The sequence below is a fragment of the Sebastes fasciatus genome, chromosome 19, assembly GCF_043250625.1.
Source record: "Sebastes fasciatus isolate fSebFas1 chromosome 19, fSebFas1.pri, whole genome shotgun sequence".
In the NCBI taxonomy this organism is placed as follows: Eukaryota; Metazoa; Chordata; class Actinopteri; order Perciformes; family Sebastidae; genus Sebastes; species Sebastes fasciatus.
The window spans coordinates 23229291-23249085 of NC_133813.1; the positions used below are offsets into that span (position 1 = coordinate 23229291).

Here is a 19795-nt window from a genome sequence, read left to right on the forward strand (position 1 = left end):
GAGCGTCAGGAGGAGCATTGAGGGCAGGGGGAAAAAATGAATGAGTGTTTACAGTAGAGTTTATGTTTGCTGGCTGTGTTTGCAGGTGCTTATAGTTACGGAGCATTTCAGAGCCATTGTGGATGTTGAGCAATGTTCAAAGCGACGTTGTGTGTTGAGGGGAGGAGGGTGACCTTACGTGTCTTTTTTTTTTTGGACAAGCTCCTAATGATCACAACTTGAGCTCTTGCCTTTTTAATTACCCACCCAGGCCTGACTGAGTCGCACAAAGCTCGAGCATGGAGTGGCGCAGATGGAACAAAAACAGGCCAATTCCTTGGGAAGGGTGCCCTCTGAACCCAGCGGCTAATGCAGCCCCTGCTGCTCCAGCCGGTCATTATTGTTGCTGGAGAGGAGGAGAGAGATGGCACTCCAAAACAAGGCCACCACCGCCGCTGAAGTCATGCTCCGCAGGCCATGTGAGGAGAAGCTTTTGGTGGAGAGCGCCGGTGTGACGCCAGCACCTCCAGCACAGATTGTGTCCCAGAATGCAACGCATTATTAAACATTTCAGTTTGATTCCGAAGAACAAGAGGCGCTAATGGCTGCTGCCTCTCGCTGTAGCATTTCGTCACAGGCCCGAGAGCATGTAGGTTAGCCGAGGTGGCGTCGCCTTTCAGTGTCGCCCCCCCTCCCCTCAAGGTGCTGTGAGTGACGGCCCCGGGCTCCTGTCACTCATGTGGCCCATCAGTCAGCCTCATCTGCAGAATCTGACTTTATCTTAATGAGCTGTTGTTATTCCTGTGAATGAATGGAGACGGCTGCCATTCATAGAACCAGAAGATGAGCTTTATCACGTTAACTAAGCAGCGCAGATGATCAGTCAGAGTTTCTCACCTGATGTCTGTCAGGAGGGGAATAAATCTGAACAAGGAGCTTCGGCTTTAATGAAACGTCCGGTGCCTTGATCCAATTCGGACACCCAAACACTCCCTGTCTGTATTGTCTGTGTTCTTCATTGCGTTTCCTATTGTCACATCACATTCCAGTGTGTGTGTGTGTGTGTGTGTGTGTGTGTGTGTGTGTGTGTGTGTGTGTGTGTTTGGAGGTGGGGAGGGAGGGAGGGAGGAGGGGGGTTAACTCCAGACATCCTGCTCTTATTGTTGACCGCCCCAGGTCGACTGCTGCTCAACATGTCAGGCTGAAAGAGAACAAAATGGGGCCCGTGCCACTGAGAGCGATCACACACACACACACACACACACACACACACACACACACACACACACACACACACACACACACACACACACACACACACACACACAGTCATGTTTCCATCACTTTAGAGGACATTATATGGACTTTAGTGCTGTCAATCAATTCAAATATTTAATCCCGATTAATCACATGATTGTCCATAGTTAATTGCGATTAATTGCAAATTAATCAGGCATTATTTTTTTTTAACTGTTCAAAATTGACCTTAAAGGGAGATTTACCTACCATTTATCTAATACTCTTGCCACAAACATGGGAGTGGGCAAATATGCTGCTTTATGCAAATGTATGTATATATTTATTATTGGAAATCAATTAACAACACAAAACACTGACAAGAAACCCTCACAGGTACTGCATTTAGCATAAAATATATGCTCAAATCATAACATGGCAAACTGCAGCCCAACAGGCAACAACAGCTGTCAGTGTGTCAGTGTGCTGACTTGACTATGAATTGCCCCAAACTGCATGTGATTATCATAAAGTGAGCATGTCCGTAAAGGGGAGACTCGTGGGTACCCAGAGAACCCATTTTCATTCACATATCTTGAGGTTGGAGGTCAAGGGACCCCTTTGAAAATGGCCATGTCACTTCTTCGTCGCCAAAATCTAGCGTAACTTTAGAACGTTATTTAACCTCCTTGGCGACAAGCTAGTATGACATGATATCAATGGATTCCTCAGGTTTTTCTAGTTTCATATGATGCCAGTATCTTCACTCCACGTGTTATTATCGCATTAACTTTGACAACCCTAATGGACTTACATTTATCCCTGGAGAACCTTACACTAACCTTAAACCACGTCTTCACCCTAAAATGTAATGATTTAAACCAAGGGGACGAGGCGAGTCCTCAAAATGTGACTGTGTAAACATATTTATGTCCCACTTATGTCTCCCATATATCTTTGTGCAGTGAACATCTTTGTACAGTTAATATCTTTGTGTCATATATATGTTAAAGATATTCACTGTACAAAGATATATGACACAAATATGAATATATCTTTGTACAGTGAATATATATATATATATATATAATATAATATAAGTATATAATTTACAATATATTATATAAGTATATAAGTATATATTTACAGAGATATATGACACAAAGTGAATATGTTTGTGTCATATATCTTTGTGTCACAACATAAGTAATACACACACACACACACACACACACATGAACACAATCCCAGGTCTGCTCCATCTTCTGTCTTTTCTGGTAATTGAGGAGACATGTAACAAGAATCATTCAAATTTATACCTGAAGTATTTGGAAATAGTAACTGTTATCACACTTAATTAATTTTTACTTTTACATCATTGTTTTTATGTATTATTATGTTACTGTTTTATTGGTCTTATACATTGGTACATTTTGCCCCTGATGACCTCTGTCTTTAACACCTGTGTTATTGTTTCTATTTATTTATCTTATCTTTCTTGTAAGGGACTTTGAGCTACATTTTATGTATGAAAGGTGCTGTATAATTAAAGTTTATTGTTGTTATTATTACATTATTACTTTTCTAGGAAACTCTAGACCAATGGGATTCATATTTTAAAAGCCTTCTTCCTCTTTGAGCTCAGTTTCACACACAAAAAACACAATATATTTTGAGAGTAAATTTTCTCAAAATGTTAATAAGGTTCTCAACCAGGGATGAAACACACACAGCAACCTTTTGACTGTTTGGATAATAAAGCTGATGTTGAAAATTTGTGAAAAATGTAACAAAAACAGATTACTGAAAGGTTGACGATGTTACAAACAAAAGATGTTTCTAAAAATCTTAAAATGTTCTTAGTCTTCCTTTGTTGAAAATGTATCTGTATCTGACATTACAGCTCAGAAAACCCGTAATTGTGGAGCAAATTTCTACTATTTGTCTTGTATCTAAATTAAAGTTAAGTGTTGACATCCATAAATAGTCTCGACCACTGAATGATGAATGGAAGTACCATTTTATTTTTCCCCAAAGAGAAAAAAAATACATGACATTTTGAAAATGAACCCTTCATTTGAAAACAATATGTAACGGCGACAACATATTATACATAATATTAAAAACGATAAAAGTGCAAATAGGCTTCTTTAAAAAAAAAAACAGCACATCCTGTCCCTCTCCATTCACTCAGAGTTGCGCTGTACTGCAGCACCCTCTAGTGGTTTACATTTTAAAGGCACATTTTTGCCAAAGTAAAAATAACAAATGAAAGCAAATTTGTACCAAAGTTAACACAACTAAACTAAATAAATTAGGTCCAGACATTTTGAGGCACTCAGCAAATTAATCAGGTTCCTGCTTTCTATCCTGAGAGAGATCGAGGGTTTGGGATTCCTGAGGTTTCATTTTGTAAAAGTGCACAAGATAAAAAATGCAGAAAAACTCTAAAACAAAACTTGCTGAGGTCTCAGATGTGACTCTGGTGTTTCCCATTCAGTTCATAAAACGCCTCTCAGACCTCTTTATGCCACCGAGGAATGATGGTCCTGCGATATGTCCGTCTCTCTGAGATGTTGCGTCTGACTTTGATCACCGTCGGAGGAGCCATCTCCAGGTCCAGAGACGGGCTGGAGTGGGACTTTTTCAGCCCGCCTTCATCATAATCTTCATCCCCCAGAGAGTCTGCAGACACTGCTTTATCAAACAGGCTCAGGTCTGCGACGCTCAACCTGCCCGTCGTCTTCACGCTCTTCCAGGCCTCCAGCCCCTGGATGTAGATCTCATAGCGACACATCTGCGGGGTTTGAACAACATGGTCACTTGTGGGGCTTTTTACACTCCTATACACTCACTCACTCACTCACAGCGCTGTCATTACCTCGTGCTGCAGGTACTCCGCTCTGACACGATGCTCCTCCAGCTCCTTGGCTTTGGCTTTTTTGCCCTCTGGCAGGTTTTCGTGCAGGTACGACAAGTCCGCCGTGAAGGACTCCAGCATTCCTGCATAAGACTGCAGCTGACGTTCCTGCACAGGGAGAGGAGAGCGGGATAGATAAAAGACTTCATGCAAATTTATTTTAAGCAAATCCTTCTGAGGAACAAACAATTCGCGGGAATCAGGTGTGTATCTTATGACTCATGTCTGTATTGGCTGTTATCAAAGTGGAAATAATACTGCATTTGGGGGAAGGGATAATCCAAACGTGAGGCATGACAGTTTGATTTTAAAGTGAGACTTTAATCCCTTTTCGACCGCAGGAACTTTTCCCCCAAAACTAGGAACCTTTTGAGGAACTCAATGCGTTTCGACCGCAGGGACCAGGATCTAAATTAAGTTCCAGGGACATTTTCCGCTGACTTTTTACGCCCCCAAAAAGGCCCTGTTAGGGGGGTAGTACAGGAACTTTCCAGATGAAGTTTGCAGGGATGACTGTCGCTGTTTGGTGAAACACACACACAGCACCGCTGCCAACGGCTTCAACTCATGTACTGCCTTCATTCATAAAACAAACGATTTTGGACCATTGTAGAACAAGGGGAGAGCCTTTCTCTTTGTTTGATAAGATTGAAAGGTAAAGTCAGGCTCTGCTGTCTGCTTAAGAAAAAGAGAGAGAGAACGTGCGAGTTAGCTGACAAGTGGTAGAAGAGTCAGACAGCGCAGCGTGACGGCGCTGGGAATGTCATGTTGCTTTTTCATACGTCAGCTAATCTTATCTTCGCAGGTCTTTAGACCGCTATGGTAATGCAGACAACAATGGGCAGAAGGAACCTTTAAGTTCCTTGAAAAGAAGTCCCGGGACTAAAATTACCAGGATCTTCTTGGTGGAAACAGGGCTTATGTAACCTTTGAAAGAAGAAGTTACGCTTTCTTTCTTTCTTTCTTTCTTCGTGAGCAATTAAAATGCACCTTTGCTCAATTCACTACACTCTGGTTTTCCTGCTACAGCCTTATTTGGTCTGTTATGACCAGAGGCTTATGGAGCATAATGTTAGCTTATGTTGCTATATAACAGACAATAGTTTTAGCATTTATGATTAGTAATTAGTAATTGTTACATGTGGCCACACGCTAAATTGACACGGTCTCACTTTAATAGGACAAACGAGATTGTTCAAAAATACATATATCTGATATTGGAGAGAAAAGCAAATGGAAACAATTGCGATTTTAGGAAATGAATGGCTGTATATGTATATTATGTAATTGTTTGTAATGTAACGTGTGAATTGAGACTTTTGGAGTTGAAGTTGGATCGTGTAACAAGTATTTTGAGACTCACTAGGGCAAAGCAGGAGCTAGATTCATAACACAAGTCATAACAGAGGTTCAGTAAGAGTTTTGTACCATGAACAACAAGCATTTTTGGAGCAGTTCATATAAAGTGGTGGCGTGGCATACATAGATAAAAGTCACAGTAGAACTGGGATTGCTAGAATCTTCTATCTAGGTGACATTTTCATCTATAATACTGAGCCATAACATTTAAAAATACTTAAAAATATTAAAATTACTTGTAATCATAAGAAAGAGGCGTATGAGTGCGTACCAGAGTGTGAGCAGACTGCGAGCAGGGGAGGATCGGTCGGCAGAATCTCCTCTGAGAGCCGACGGCGGCGGGGAACGGAGGCGAGGAGTGAAGAGCCGAAACCAGGTTGATGCGGCTGATCCATGAATACATCTCCACTTTGGATCTGAGAGGAAGACAAACAGACACACATTGACTGTTCGTCTCTTTGAAACAAACACACGCACACACATACACATATAAACACAGTGCTGTGACTTACGAGGCCTGAAAGAGGAAAACCCTCCAGTCGGCCGTCTGCAAACGGAAGACGTGTGGCTTCTTGGTGTAGTCGGCCGCCTGCTCGGCCAGAGAGTGATGCACGCTCACCACGTCCTCGTCAGTCGGCTGGTCCCTCCTATCATCCTGACACACACACACAAAGACACTAAATTGATTATACTGCATGGAAACATTTGAGTGCTATTGAGAATCCGATTGGATAAGTGAGTTCCTGACCTTCTGTAAGTAAAGGACCATTCCCCTCAGCACGCCGTAGAAAGTCTTCCAGCTTCTCCTCCCCCACGGAGCTGCCACACAGAAACATTCAGCAGGTGCATGAAGATTTGTAAGTATTGATATAAAAGCCCTCCATGATGAAGGCTACATGTTACAAATGAGAACTTAACATCTCCTGAGCGCCAAGAAAGTAATCTTTTCTAACCACCCTATACACAAAAGTCGCCCATCCACTGCTGTGATGGCAAGTGGACAAGAGAGGGGAGATATGAGCAGTTTAAGATTAGGGGCCAGGGTCGAGTCAATGAAACTACCTGAATCCAAAACGCAGGGAGGTTGTGTTTGTTACATCTCAACTGACAGAAAGGCGTGGTTATTTAGACTCGGCGGAACCTCCCCATGTTCTGACGAGTCTACTCGTCTCCCTACAACTCTCTTTTCTGCATTACTCGGCACGTACCGATACATCAGACCGGCACATATGGGTACTTTGCAAAAAGTCAAGGCCCCGCCCCCTTTTTGGGGAAAGGAAACCGAAGATCCCAGAGACTTCAATGCAGTTTGACGTGTGTTTGGGTTGTAATTTTGACAAATTCGTATGCATTCATATAAATAAGTCTGGATTCGGCTATTAGTGCATTTTACAACTAATTCACAACCTAATGATTTAAATAAGGGCTATTCAAGTGTTCATACTGGTGAGTTGATTTTCCTAAAAATAAATTATCCACTGATTTACAGGCATCTCTTTCCCAATGTAGGTCTATGGGAAAAAATCTTTTTGGGCCCGATAGCATCACGTGACAGACATGGAAGTTGTAGGTGTCAACATTTTGGGTTCATGGACTGCAATAAGGCTGTGGGGCGGAACTGGTGGTGCTTGGTGGACTATATGGTTTGGTGTTTGGAGTTAAGGGTTTCTGTCAACGGGCAAGTATTTCTCTTAACATGTTGTCATGAGAAGCCGGTTGTTCAGCGATGAGCACGGAGCATCTGCTCATGGAAGCCTAACAGGACGGTGCTAGTTGTGTGTTAAGCTCTGAAGCTTGGTGGTCGATGGTGGACAGGTCCGCTGTGTCCGACTCATTCTGTCAGGGTAACGGGGAGTGGGGCGCAATTCTGGACCAGGGGAATTTTAAAGTTAGCCCCAGAAGGGTAACCACAAAAACTGCAAGTGACTTAAGGGGAGAAGGGAAACACCAAATAAAAATGAGCCTAAAAAAGGAAGGCTCCCTACCCTTACTAAGATATTTCGATTAGTGGACTCAGATAGTAAACTAAAACACCACTGCCGAGCAGCTCACTAAAGTTGACTAAAGAAAAAAACAATAGCAGCAATGCCAGGTCAATGTGAGAAGCCAGGCCACACAGACCCGCCCCTCTCTCGCAGACTAAGCTCAAAGAGCAAACCGAAAACGGTGAGAAATTCAAGCAGATAGTTTCACGTGGTAACTTCCACTTCTTCTCTACATAGCTATATCAACAGAATGACGCTCTAATGAGACAGTGAGTCAGCATCTGAACACTGAAACCAGGGGTAGATATAGGCTTCCACAGCTGATCGTCATCAGGGAAAATTAGGCTCCCACAGCTGCCCCTCCTCAGAGATAATTAACAAAACCAGCCCGGTGAGTGGCAAGTGCCCTTCACATAAATGGTGATTAATAAAAAAAAAAAAATTAAATTTAAATAAAACAAATATAAAAGCGACCAGTAAGTAAAATAATATAAAATATAAATTAAAACAAAAACAAAATGGAAAAAAAAATTAAGAATTTAAATTAAAAAGGCAAAAATGTCTATGAAATATCTTTAATATATGTAATAATTTTGCCCGGTAAAGCTAGCGTTTCCCTTTAAAATGAACATTTGGGTAAAATCATGACTGTTTTTTTGGATGATACATTCTTGATGTTTTCTGTAACCAGCTGCCCTTATTTTCACAACCCAGTTGCAACACAGACACTTTATATTTCAGACACCGTAGCAAAGCCAAACATCAGAAATCCTCAGTTCACCGTAGTGTTATGTTCTTCAACACCCCACACCACCAAACCCCATCTGACATGTTAGTATTGAATTTTTTAAAGGGATAGTTTGGGTGTTTTGAAGTGGGGTTGTATGAGGTACTTACCCATTGTAGGTGTATTACATACAGTAGATGACGGTCGGCACGCCCCCCAGCTTGGAGAAACAGACAGGAGCATTGGAACAAAGCAATACAATGCTGTGGATGTGGACGGCAGAAAAAGTTATTTTAGCCACCTAAAAGAAAGGCTCATGTTTATGTTTTTGACAGTTCAGTTCCCCTCCGGAAAGGAGAAGGAAAGGGCTGTCTGATGGCAAGATAAAGCGGTCAAAATATTCTAAATATAGCGTACACTTAAACGGATATTGATTTCTTTTAGGTGAGCCTTTCTTTTAGGTGGCTAAAATATGTTTTTCTGCCGTCCCCGTCCACAGCACTGTGTTGCTTTACTCCGGTGTCGGTACTCCCGTCTGTTTCTCGATGCTGGGGGGCGTGCCGATCATCTACTGTAAGTAATACACCTACTATGGATAAGTACCTCATACAATCCCACTTCAAAACACCCAAACTGTCCCTTTAATGTCAAATTAACTAAATCATGGATTGTGCCTTTAAATCCTGACAATCCTCAAAGGAAAAATAAACCAGACGGACTTTTGTGTCTCACTCACTGCGTTTGCCGTCAATGTCGGCGTGCAGCTTTCTCTGGACAAATCCCTGTTTGACCACAGCGGCCGTTTTGTCATGAGGAACGTCCTGGAAGGGGTTGGCTTTTGAACGCTGCGGCGCATCTTCTGCTGCATCTTCGTCCACCAACACGGAGCTCTTCAACTCCTCATCGTCACTTTAACATGCAAAGACAGATTGTTACTGTACATGTTAGTTTATATAGCTGAAGAACAGATGATGTTTTAAGACATATCTTTTATTTATATCAATGCCCTTACACAGCCCACTGTAGCGGCTCACTCTTTATGGAGTTGTAAAGACTCTGCAATGTAGATGGAGAGGAAAAGGGTTAAATCCTTTTCACCAACAATGAATTGACTTTGCATTTTGAAAATAAAATCAGTTACTTTCAAGAGATCCTTGCTGAAGTTTCCTTCTTCATTCATCCCATCGAGGTTGGACACAAATTTGGACGAGGACATGGATTTTCCTACATTCTGTCAAAACACACAGTACACGTGCGATTGACTTAAATGCTTCACAGAGATCATCTAGATAACACAGCGTCATGTCAGAACAAAAACTTAAGGAGTAAACAGTGATGTAATGTTTCCTACCTGTCCGTGCAAGTCAGTGTTGAGAAGCATCAAAGCACACGTGAGAGCCAAAACTGACTCTGAGGATGTAAAAAAAGAGGGAGAATGACACATTGATCTGTCACATGTGAGTTCTTTGAGCAGAAAACACCTGAAGGCTCACCTGAGGAGGTGAAGGAGTCGGGGTTGCACTCGTGGAAGCGGCAGGCGAAATGCTGCAGCACACGCTCCCTCTCCTGGGTCTCTCCTATCAGTATCACCACTTTCAGAAAAGATCTGAGAGAGAGAGAGAGAAACCGCAAGGCAATAAAAACATTTACAAGACGTTATACGAGCGAGTTTTGTGAGAGATGTCAGTACATGAAAATCTAAGCTCCGCCTCCATAATGCTCACCTCAGGGCATGATCCAGAGTTTGTTCGGTGAAGTCAAAGTGTTTGAGGTATTCTTCCCCGACTGCACGACTGAAGTCATTACTAAACAGAGACAAAACACATTCTGTGTCAGTGTTATGACCACTTTGTTTCTTAGAAATTATATAATCCATTTTATATTAATCTGGACATTTTTCTGGGTCAGAAGAGAAAACAACTAAAGTATCATTAACTCATTATCTTGACAACATTTTTGGGGATGATTATTGGCGACATTTAATCTAAACTGGAAGAAGCAAAGAAGGATGATGTGGTGTGGTGAAAAAAAATTAAAAAAAAGATGGCTCCTTGAATATGATAGCCGATCATATAGAGGAACTCAATGTTCATTTAACTCAAATCAAACTGACAAAAAGGTCCAGAAAACGATACAAACGATTCGGCTGTTATCAGGCCATTAAATGTGTGTTATCGCTAGCTATAAACATCATAGATGTGGGTCACTACGTTGTAACAGTGAATGCAAAACTTAAAAGCAACCAGTTCTAACGAGGGCTGTCAATCAATTAATATATTTAATCATGATTAATCGCATGATTGTCCATAGTTAATTGTAATTAATCACACATTTTGTATCTGATCAAAATGTACCTTAAAGGATGATTTGTCAAGTATTTAATACTCTTACCAACATGGGAGTGGGCAAATATGCTGCTTTATGCAAATGTATGTATATATTTATTATTGGAAATCAATTAACACAAAACAATGACAAATATTGTCCAGAAACCTAGAAAGCTAGTATGACATGTTTGGTACCAATGGATTCCTTAGGTTTTTCTAGTTTCACCAGTATCCTCACTCTTGCTTTAAAACTGAGCCAGCTACAACCTCTGCAATATCGATAGCGTTAATGCGTTAAAGAAATGAATGGCACTAAAACGAATTTGCATTAACACGTCATTATCGCCTTAACTTTGACAGACCTGGTTTAGGGAAAAGCATCGTATTTTGGCTTATAAATACCTACATTTCAAAAGTGACAGTGAAACTTAAGGCTTGCGAACACAAAGACAACTACACGTTGTTTGTTTCACACGGGATGCGAGCCCATCTCCTGGGTCAAAGCCCTGTGTTACTATGATCGCTAGAAGTCGCTGTTATCTTCTTTTAGTCCTTTCTGTAATCCACCATGTGAATTGATGATAAAACCTACTATTGGTTGTAGCAGGCCCCTACTGACCCACATCTATGCAGCTTATAACCACTTTAATGACCTGATAATAGTCTAATCTGTGACCTGTCACCAGGACAAGACTATATTTTAGCTAAATCTCAATATTATATATAACCAGATAACATGTGCAACGAGAGACTGCTTTTCAACATTAGTGTTAAGTTACTCTTTAAAGGGCTATTCCAGCAATTTAGGCAGGCAGCAGAGGTTGAGTTATAAAGATTTATTTGTTCCTAGTATGAATCAAACTCAAAAATACTGGTTCCTACACTTCCCATAATGCAACTCAATAGCATCTTTTGCTAGACTCTCTATGTTTGGTAAATGCCAAAATCTGTTAACCTCTACACCCCCCAGTTTGTAACACAGGCTTTCTGTTATTAACTGGTAGGCGAGATGACCCCTGATGACATCACCAGGGGTTATTTTCTCTCACTTTAAAAAGCTCTGCCAAAGCCACATAAGACATTACACATCTACTTTAACAGACTGAGCAGCAGAAAAGCCAGTTGTGGGTTTAGCTTCAGTTATAAAGAAAGAAAGAAACAATATGTGCTTACTCTTTGTCTAAGTGCTTCACCACGTCCACACGTTGGATCCCATCCAACTTAAACAGCCGCTCAGCGAGGCGGCGGGCCATCTCTCTGTTCACCTCGTCTCCATTCATATGAGGTACTGCTGTCTCGGGGGATTTGGGTGGCTCTCCATTTGCGACAACTGTTTGCACGGATCCGTCCCCGGCACCTCCCACTTCTTCACCCTGATGTGACGTCTCAGCCTGTTTGTCCACCTGATTGAGCTCGGCCTCTGCTGTCTGCTGTGTGACCTCGGTCTCAGGAGACAGATGCTCTGTTACTCCTGACTCATTTGTCTCAGAGAGCGTTGGCTGAGACAAGTCGGCCGTTTGCAGCGTCTGCTCATTCTGCTCCGGTGGCTCCGTCTGTTCTTGCTGCTCCGCCACTCCGGGGTCTTCAGCTTCAACACAAACTGTCTGAGTAGACTCCTCTGGCGGGTCTGCATGTTCAGGTTGGGTTGACTCTTCTGTTAGTTCCATCTCTGGTGACTGTTCCAGATGTTGTCCTAACTGGTCTTGTGACACCTCTGCTTGGATCTGCTCGGACTCTTCGGGCATCTCGAGCTGCTCGGACTCGGCGTGTTCAGGCTGCGGTGACGGCTCTGTGTCCTGTGACGTTGTTTGGTCACAATCTCCTTGCTCTAAACAACTCGTCTCCTTCAGTTTTTGAATCAGCTCTAGTATGTCTGGTGAGTTTTCTATCCTCTCTGCATCATCTGCCGCCTGTACCAATGGTTCAACGCTGTCGTCCGCAGCCTCTGACTGTTCGGGGTCCACGATCTGATCTACGTCTTTGCACATTTCTGGCGCTGCAGTCTCACCTGTGGGATCTTCATGTAACCGTTCTAGTAACTCTGTGTCCTCTTCAGTCCCCAAAAGCTCTGCCTGCTGCAGATCAATTAGCTTATCTGGGTTTACGGCCGGTCCAGTGTCGTCAGCTTGTAGTGGCTCTGCAGGAAGCTCCCTACAAAGTGTGGATGAAATATGCATTGCAGTTAATGTTATAATAATACTGTGACATGATTAACATAACTGTTAATACATACTTCCTGTTCCCATTTCTTAAGTTAAGTCCATGATACTCACACATCACTCGGACAACTGACAGCTTTTGCCTCTTCACTTTCTTCAGCACAGGACACGTTTATCTGCTCCTCCTCTTCTCCCTCGCCTTCCTCCCCGTTCCCAGCACCGTTCGCTGAGGTTTGCTCTTCCTCGGAGTCTTCCTGTCCAGTCAGCAGAACGCCGGGCTCCTCCTGTTCCTCTTCTAGTTTTAAATTGACAAAACTGTACGCTTCATCTCCTGAGACTTCAATCTCTTCAAAAATATTGATTAAGTCAGTTACAGTTTGACCTGTATCTGACGTTGCTGAGTGACCCTCCTCTTCTTCTGAGTCTGTACTCAGTGGGATTTCTGGAAGATTATTGAAGAAGAAAGGGAACATCACAGTTTTGCAGTTAAACCAGAACTATTTTCTAATAAAAAAATGAGCAGGCCACAAGCATTTATAATTACACAAACTCCAGAAACCACAAACTCTCAAACTGAGCAACAAATGGAAAAACATTTGCTATTTAACAATGAATTAAAGTTGTCTCTCCGTGTGATACATACCGTTATTACTGTCTAACAGCTCATGTGTGGGATCTTCCCTTTCCTGTGTCGGCGGCTCTTGCACATCTGCAGCATCACATGGCTGGAAATTGCAACACAGGCCATCGATCATGAGAATGAGTTGGGTGAGAAAGCGTGTGATAGCCGGCAGTCTCATGAGTAAGAAGCTGCGCTCTGAGCCTCATCTGACCAACATTACGTCCACTCTATTCCTCCCACCTCTGCTCAAACTACTACAGTAACCCAAACACGTGTCTGTAAAGAGATAAAGACTGAGGTGGTGAGGCCAGAGTCAAGTCAGTGCTCAGTGAAGGAAGAGTTAATGACACAGGAAACCTTAAGGTCTATATGCACACAGAAAATAGACAAAATTCGAAATAATTGTACAACATCTCCTCACATACAGTACGTACCTCTGAGCCGCTTCCTATCCATTGTAGATTTGAGTTGAGAAGCTGTGAATCAAACTCATCTTCTTCCCCTCTGCCCTCCGGTTTGAAAAGCTCTGCATTAATGTCTTGGTGAAGTGACGGGGAAGTGGTGTCTAGGCTCGTCACGCCGCCGGATTCCAGCTCATTGGCCGAGCTGCTGTCAGTCATCAGTGAAGGTTTCTCTCCAGAGGGGTCGGGCATGTCCCACTGCACTGTGGCGAAGGACAGCGGAGCACTGGTACATGTCATCGGCCATATTTCCTGCTCCCATGGCTCTAACTCCTCAGGAGTCTTTCGTCCTGCCTTCGGGGAGAGTTGATCCGTCCCGTGTTCGGGGTTTATCTGCACCTCTGTGTCGCCCCACACAATGGTCTCCGGCTCTCCATTGGTGTACTGGTGGTCTATAGAGGCCCATGACTCTTGTTGAGGCTGCTGAAGGACTGGAACATCTGGCAGAGAGCAGCACACGTTTTCCTCCTCCATTAGCGTGTATCTCAGTCACTTCCGTTGTTAAGGCGTTTGTGGGTTTTTGGTGAAAGATGCTGTCGCTGTAAATGTCTCGCTACAAAATGTCTTCTTCTGCCGTGTCAAGGATGATCATTTTGTTAGATCCCAAAAATGTCTAATCCTTAAGCATGTTACAACTTCCAATGGTGCCATTCACACATCTGTAACAAGAGAAAAAAAGACATTCATGTTCAGAGATATTTTATCCCCATCTGAAGCAGCATGAGAAATTCTTCCCTCGAATTTTGGGAGCCGTAATATCGTGTAACAACAAATACAAAACTGTTCTGATAAACTGAAAAAAACAAAAACTTGTTGGGTGACCTCAAGGAGGAACATCTGATTAGCTGAGAGACAAAAAGGCCATTCATAAGACTCTACGATAGTTGGTTGTAGACAATAATGATGATTCATAGGTTGTCGTTTGGTTCTATATTTCTTTTCCTATTAATCTGTGAGAATTAGTGCATTTAAAACTACTGAGGACTTTTTAAATTACACAACACTCTGAGCAAAAACAAAACTGAAATAATTACAGCCCCTGATAGCACAAACATATTCCAAACACTCACCACTTGTATGACAACATAATCCAAGCAGGAGAAGGTTTTTGTCTGGATTTTTAGCCGCTCATTTGTCACTTGTTTTTAACTTCTCGTGTGACACTGCAGGTGTGCAGTGCAACATACTTTCAGTGAAATGTCACAAAAGCACGCTTGTACTTCCTGACCACAGACACAGAAAAATCAGCCGAGCAAGTGAGCGAGAGAGATAGAGGTGTGCATTATGAAAGAGGCAGAGGGTGGGGTTGAGGGGCGAGCATTTTTCTGGGTGAGCAGTTTAACTGCCTGCGTCCTGTGTTTATCGTTTTATCGCCACGCCGCACGGTGAGTCTGGGCAAAGGATAAAACCTTGAGATGGTCCAAATTTGGACTACGTGTTGTCAACACAAGCCAAGGCCAGCTGCAGAACATCACCAACAACACATCCTCTGTGTTTGTACTGGTGATGAACACAGTTATCTTATTCTCTTCTGCCTACTTTAAGCTCTGATTCATCATCTATCTCTGCCTCTCTGTCATACATTTTAATTTCTATACTTCTCTGTCTATCTTCATTATTCTACTCACGTCATGCAACCAACATCCGGAACAGACCTTGACCACATTTCCTGTGTGGGTGCTCACTTCTCAGTTCCTGTCAGGGTGCAACAAGTGCTGCACTATGTGTACAAGGGAGTTAACGGAGATTAACAAAGAGGATCATCTGTTAAGTAAATAAAACTGTGTTCCCAAGTGAGAATCTGACAGCAAAATAATTTGGACCATGATGATATTACACAGTACTGATTACAATCGCTTGCTGCTCCTTCATAATATTTTGTGTTTCACATGATAACACAGTTAATCCTCCGTGTGTGATGTTATCTTTGGCAGCCCTGTTGATGATAAAAAACTGTTGAAGAAATGCTCCGATGACTGCGGAGATGTCTACAGATAAACCCTTTTTCACGTTCATCAAATAGAAAACAAAAATAAATGTGGATACTTTCAGCCAATCGTTACTCAAACAAAACTGCAGTATGCCCTAAGTGGAGAATACCAGGAGAAGTTGTGTACAATGCACGCATGGGAAGTTTATACAGCACAGCCCCCGGCTTGAGAGGATGGTTAACATGATATTAAAGGAGAAGTAAAAATATAAAAAGCATGACAGAGAGGATAAAATAAAAAAGGAACAAAGCTGCACTGAGTAAAGGGAAAGTTGTGAAATGACGTATAAATGCAGCCCCTATGTATAATAAAATTTGTCTAAAGAGGATAAACACTTCCTGTGTCATTCATTACCATCAGTGAACATGGCACAGTTATGAATCCAAACATTTTCAAACCTCGAAGAGCTAACAAATCTCATCAGTTATGATCTTTTCAAATGAAGCATGACTTACCCCCTCCAGGCTCTTTATAACAACATCATAAGATCAGCCAGCTTGTGAGGTTTTAAGTCCTGTGGGAGGGAAAGACACGCCGCTGTGTTATACTGGGTTTATGCCGCTGTCACAGTGCTGCACCTTCACTGACATATCCACTCAGCATACAAATAGACCTCAGTTGATTATGTCTGAACCTGCTGCGCACAACAAACAAGCCTCACATCCGCTCTCTTTAAGCCCGAGCAGCCTTTTAGTCTGTGGTGTCGCATAACGATGCACGCAAGTCCTAGTCTGGACCAGGTCTTCCTTCTTCGTCTTCATGCTTCCTGTCCATTTTGGATAGGTCAAGATCAGACTTCTATCTCACTCTGTCTTTTTTTCCTCTCCCAGCAGGTATGGCTGTGGAAAAAAAAGGGAGAATTTGAGTGGCAACAAAGAGGAAGAGCGAAAAAAAGGCCCATTGTGATTGGCAGATGAGTAAAGAGCTCAGAGACACCTGAGAGGCCTCGGTTCACGCCCACTACCCTGAGGGCATGCAAGCACACACATACAGGCCAGGTGAGGAGTGTGGCTCAGCTTCATTCCTACAAATGACACCTAGGAATGAGGTTGTAAAACCAGAAGGTATCAAGAGGCATTTGCTATGCCTCTTAATTGATGTAATGTTACAGGCTTGGTGGCTGTGGGCAGAAAAGCCTGTTGAACACAGACATGAGTTGTTGTTTTTAGGCTTACCAATAATAACAATACTCAAATAGACTGCATATTTCTTTTTTTAGACTTTTTCTTATTATAGTTATTTTATTGCCTTTAGCTGAGTAACACATTTGCCTTTATTTAATTGATGTAACCACATGATAGTAATGAAATAATAATGTAATGCTATTTAATGTAATAATAAAAATATTTTTATCATTACTGAGTGTTTGCATTAGCATTACTGAGTGTTTGCATAATTAGCTATCATTGCTCACATGATTAACGTTAGCAATTGCAAAAGCATTATAAGCTTTATTAGTAGTATCATTTATGATGAGTATCATCAGCATTCTTAGCTAACTAATTAGCATTTTCATTAAAATTATTAGAACTCTTGTTTGTTGCAGTTAAAGGTCCCATATAGTGCTCATTTTCAGGTTCATACTTGTAATTTGTGTTTCTAATAGAACATGTTTACACGCTGTAATGTTAAAAAAAAACTTTATTTTCCTCTTACCGTCTGCCTGAATATACCTGTATTCACCCTCTGTCTGAAACGCTCCGTTTTAGTGCATTTCAACGGAATTGCAATGGAATTGCGTTGCTAGGCAACAGTTTGGGTCCATGTTTACTTCCTGTCAGCTGATGTCATTCACATACACTGCAACAGGAAATAAACTGGGACACATTTAGAATGTTTACGTTTAAAACCGTGTAATGGTCTAAACATTGTCTATTTGTGACATCACAAATGGACAGAAATCCTAACGGCTTGTTTCAAAAGCACAATTTCTGAATACGGCCTGTGTGTATTTCTCCATATATTGAGCGTTTTGATAGTTTAACAGTTTTTATATAACACTTAAACCTGCTTTATAATATAAAAGACATGAAAATCTCACTTTTTACATTATGGGACCTTTAAGTTAGTTAGCTTTAAGCTAACGTTATAGCATACTAACGAGCACATTAGCTAAGAGAAGCCTAGTTAACCCAAGTTAGTAATATTATATTATATATAATTGACTTTACATGGTTAGCATGGTCTATCAGCTATACTCTTGATGTAGGTAACAGGCTAATCTAGGTAAACAGTGTCATTAGCATGATTAGCATTCAGATAAGACATTAGCATTACCCAGCATGTATGTGAGCATCCTTGCAGTAGTGGTGAGTTAGCTGCTGGCTAGTGGTAGCTGATCTAGTAGTGGCACTAGTAGTATTAGTAGTAGTGATCTAGTAGTGCTGCTGTAGTTTTGCAGTTCTTGTTATTGAAACACACTGTATCACCGTGGTCATTTGTGTAACACAGTATGACAGTAACGTCAGCTAGTTAGGGCCACTCCCCTCCACACCAGCAGGGGCGCTGCAGACCTGTAAGCGAAACAACAACCAGCTTCTCCTCTCAGCCTCACTTTAGTGCAGGGGTGTCAAACATACGGCCCGTGGGCCAGAACCGGCCCACCAAAGGGTCCAATCAGGCCCACTGGATGACTTTGCAAAGTGTAAAAATTGCAGAGAAGTCATTAATTACAATTTTCTAATAACATGCACTGCTTTTCCTATTTGGGGGTCGCGCTGTCCTGATAGCGCCCAAGCTACGTGACACAACACTGTCAAGCTACTGTTCATGCAGGAGCCGCCAGTGGAAAATATCTTTGTCAAAAAAGGAAAGAAATGGACACAGATTGTCAGATTTTCCAAGAAATTGGACCAGATCCTGTGTCTTTACAGAGGTCAATGGGAAGCCAGTGTGCTTGGTGTGTTCACAGCACCTTTCAGTGCTCAAGTTCTATAATATTTGGGGCCACTATCAGACTCATGGCAGATAATACAAGAACTTAGCAGGAAAACTGAAAAGATAAAAGGTCAGCGAGACATCTCATCATCTCTTTTGTAAATGGATTATTCATTAATTGTGAACATTTTCAGAATGTACCTCTTTTCACTAACAGGAAGGGAACATTTGGAAGTGTTGTTATTTATAGGTTACTATGCAATGGTTTTACTGGTCCGGCCCACTTGAGATCAAATTGGACTGTACGTTGCCCCTGAACTAAAATGAGTTTGACACCCCCGCTATAGTGGCTTTGTAATAAACCGGAAACTTTTAAACATGTTCTTATAGAGTGCAACAAATATGACAAAGAAAGAAGGGAATTGCTATCAGGAGTAGATGATGGAAATATTACAATGTGGAATCTGCTAGGAAAGACATCTAAGAAAGTACACAATCTTCTAATTAAGCAGGAGGAATAATGGAGAGAATTTAAAGGGACTGCTTGTAAGAATCAGAAATGCTTGTTAACAGCGACACCTGTGGCCGTTAAGTCAACGAAAGTCAGCATCGGGCTTGAGCTTGCTCGCTCTACATAGACTTGAACGAGCATCGCTCAAAACAGTGAGGCGACACACGTCAGCTAAAACCACAATATCACTCTATATTTCAGCTGCTTGGCAGTAATGTTAGCTGACCAGATGAAGGTCTCTCCATGAATCACTGCTGATCCTAGTGTTGGCTTTTCCTGCCTCAGCCTCCCAACCGCAGAGGGAATAGGGGAGACACTGGCACCCGGTCGGAGACGATGACGTTTCTCGCTGCGGAGCCCCGTCACTTCACAAGACACGGGAAACCTCTGTTGGTCTGGAGGAGCTGCACCATTTATTTATACACAAACGTCCACTTTACATTCACTAGATATTGTCAGAGCTACGAAGTCTTCTGCAGTGTGTAGTGTGCGCGCAGGCACGTGAGGTGGAGCGACCTGAGTGCAGGCAGGCAGGCAGAGGAGCAGCGGAGCAGAGACTCCGGCCCTGGAGACCAAAGCTACGGTCTCCCCCGCGTTCTTCGACCGCGGCCAACACTGTTTTTCAAGACAGGCTTCACTAG

The 19795-nt window shown here is 42.3% G+C and overlaps 1 protein-coding gene across 1 annotated transcript; it reads right to left on the reverse strand.

The window, feature by feature from the left end:
• Positions 1 to 3216: 3216 nt before the first annotated feature.
• Positions 3217 to 15028, reverse strand: LOC141757058 (uncharacterized). The gene is made up of 16 exons (XM_074617222.1): positions 14846 to 15028; positions 13749 to 14434; positions 13336 to 13417; positions 12807 to 13134; positions 11707 to 12684; positions 9931 to 10011; positions 9700 to 9812; positions 9558 to 9616; positions 9348 to 9437; positions 9219 to 9262; positions 8943 to 9115; positions 6243 to 6313; positions 6007 to 6149; positions 5766 to 5910; positions 4097 to 4243; positions 3217 to 4012 (listed from the first exon to the last, which is right to left on the reverse strand). The coding sequence occupies exons 2-16, from the start codon at positions 14247 to 14249 to the stop codon at positions 3731 to 3733; spliced, it is 3237 nt and encodes a 1078-aa protein (XP_074473323.1). The 5' UTR covers positions 14250 to 14434; positions 14846 to 15028; the 3' UTR covers positions 3217 to 3730.
• Positions 15029 to 19795: the final 4767 nt, after the last annotated feature.

Bases quoted from the DNA above. Each gene is read 5' to 3' on its own strand.
- LOC141757058 (XM_074617222.1), bottom strand. From the start codon at position 14,249: ATGGAGGAGGAAAACGTGTGCTGCTCTCTGCCAGATGTTCCAGTCCTT. The intron at 6,150-6,242 runs GTCAGGAACTCA...TGTGTGTGTCAG, and splicing joins TGGTCCTTTACTTACAGAAG to GATGATAGGAGGGACCAGCC. The intron at 4,244-5,765 runs GTACGCACTCAT...CTCCCTGTGCAG, and splicing joins CGCAGTCTGCTCACACTCTG to GAACGTCAGCTGCAGTCTTA.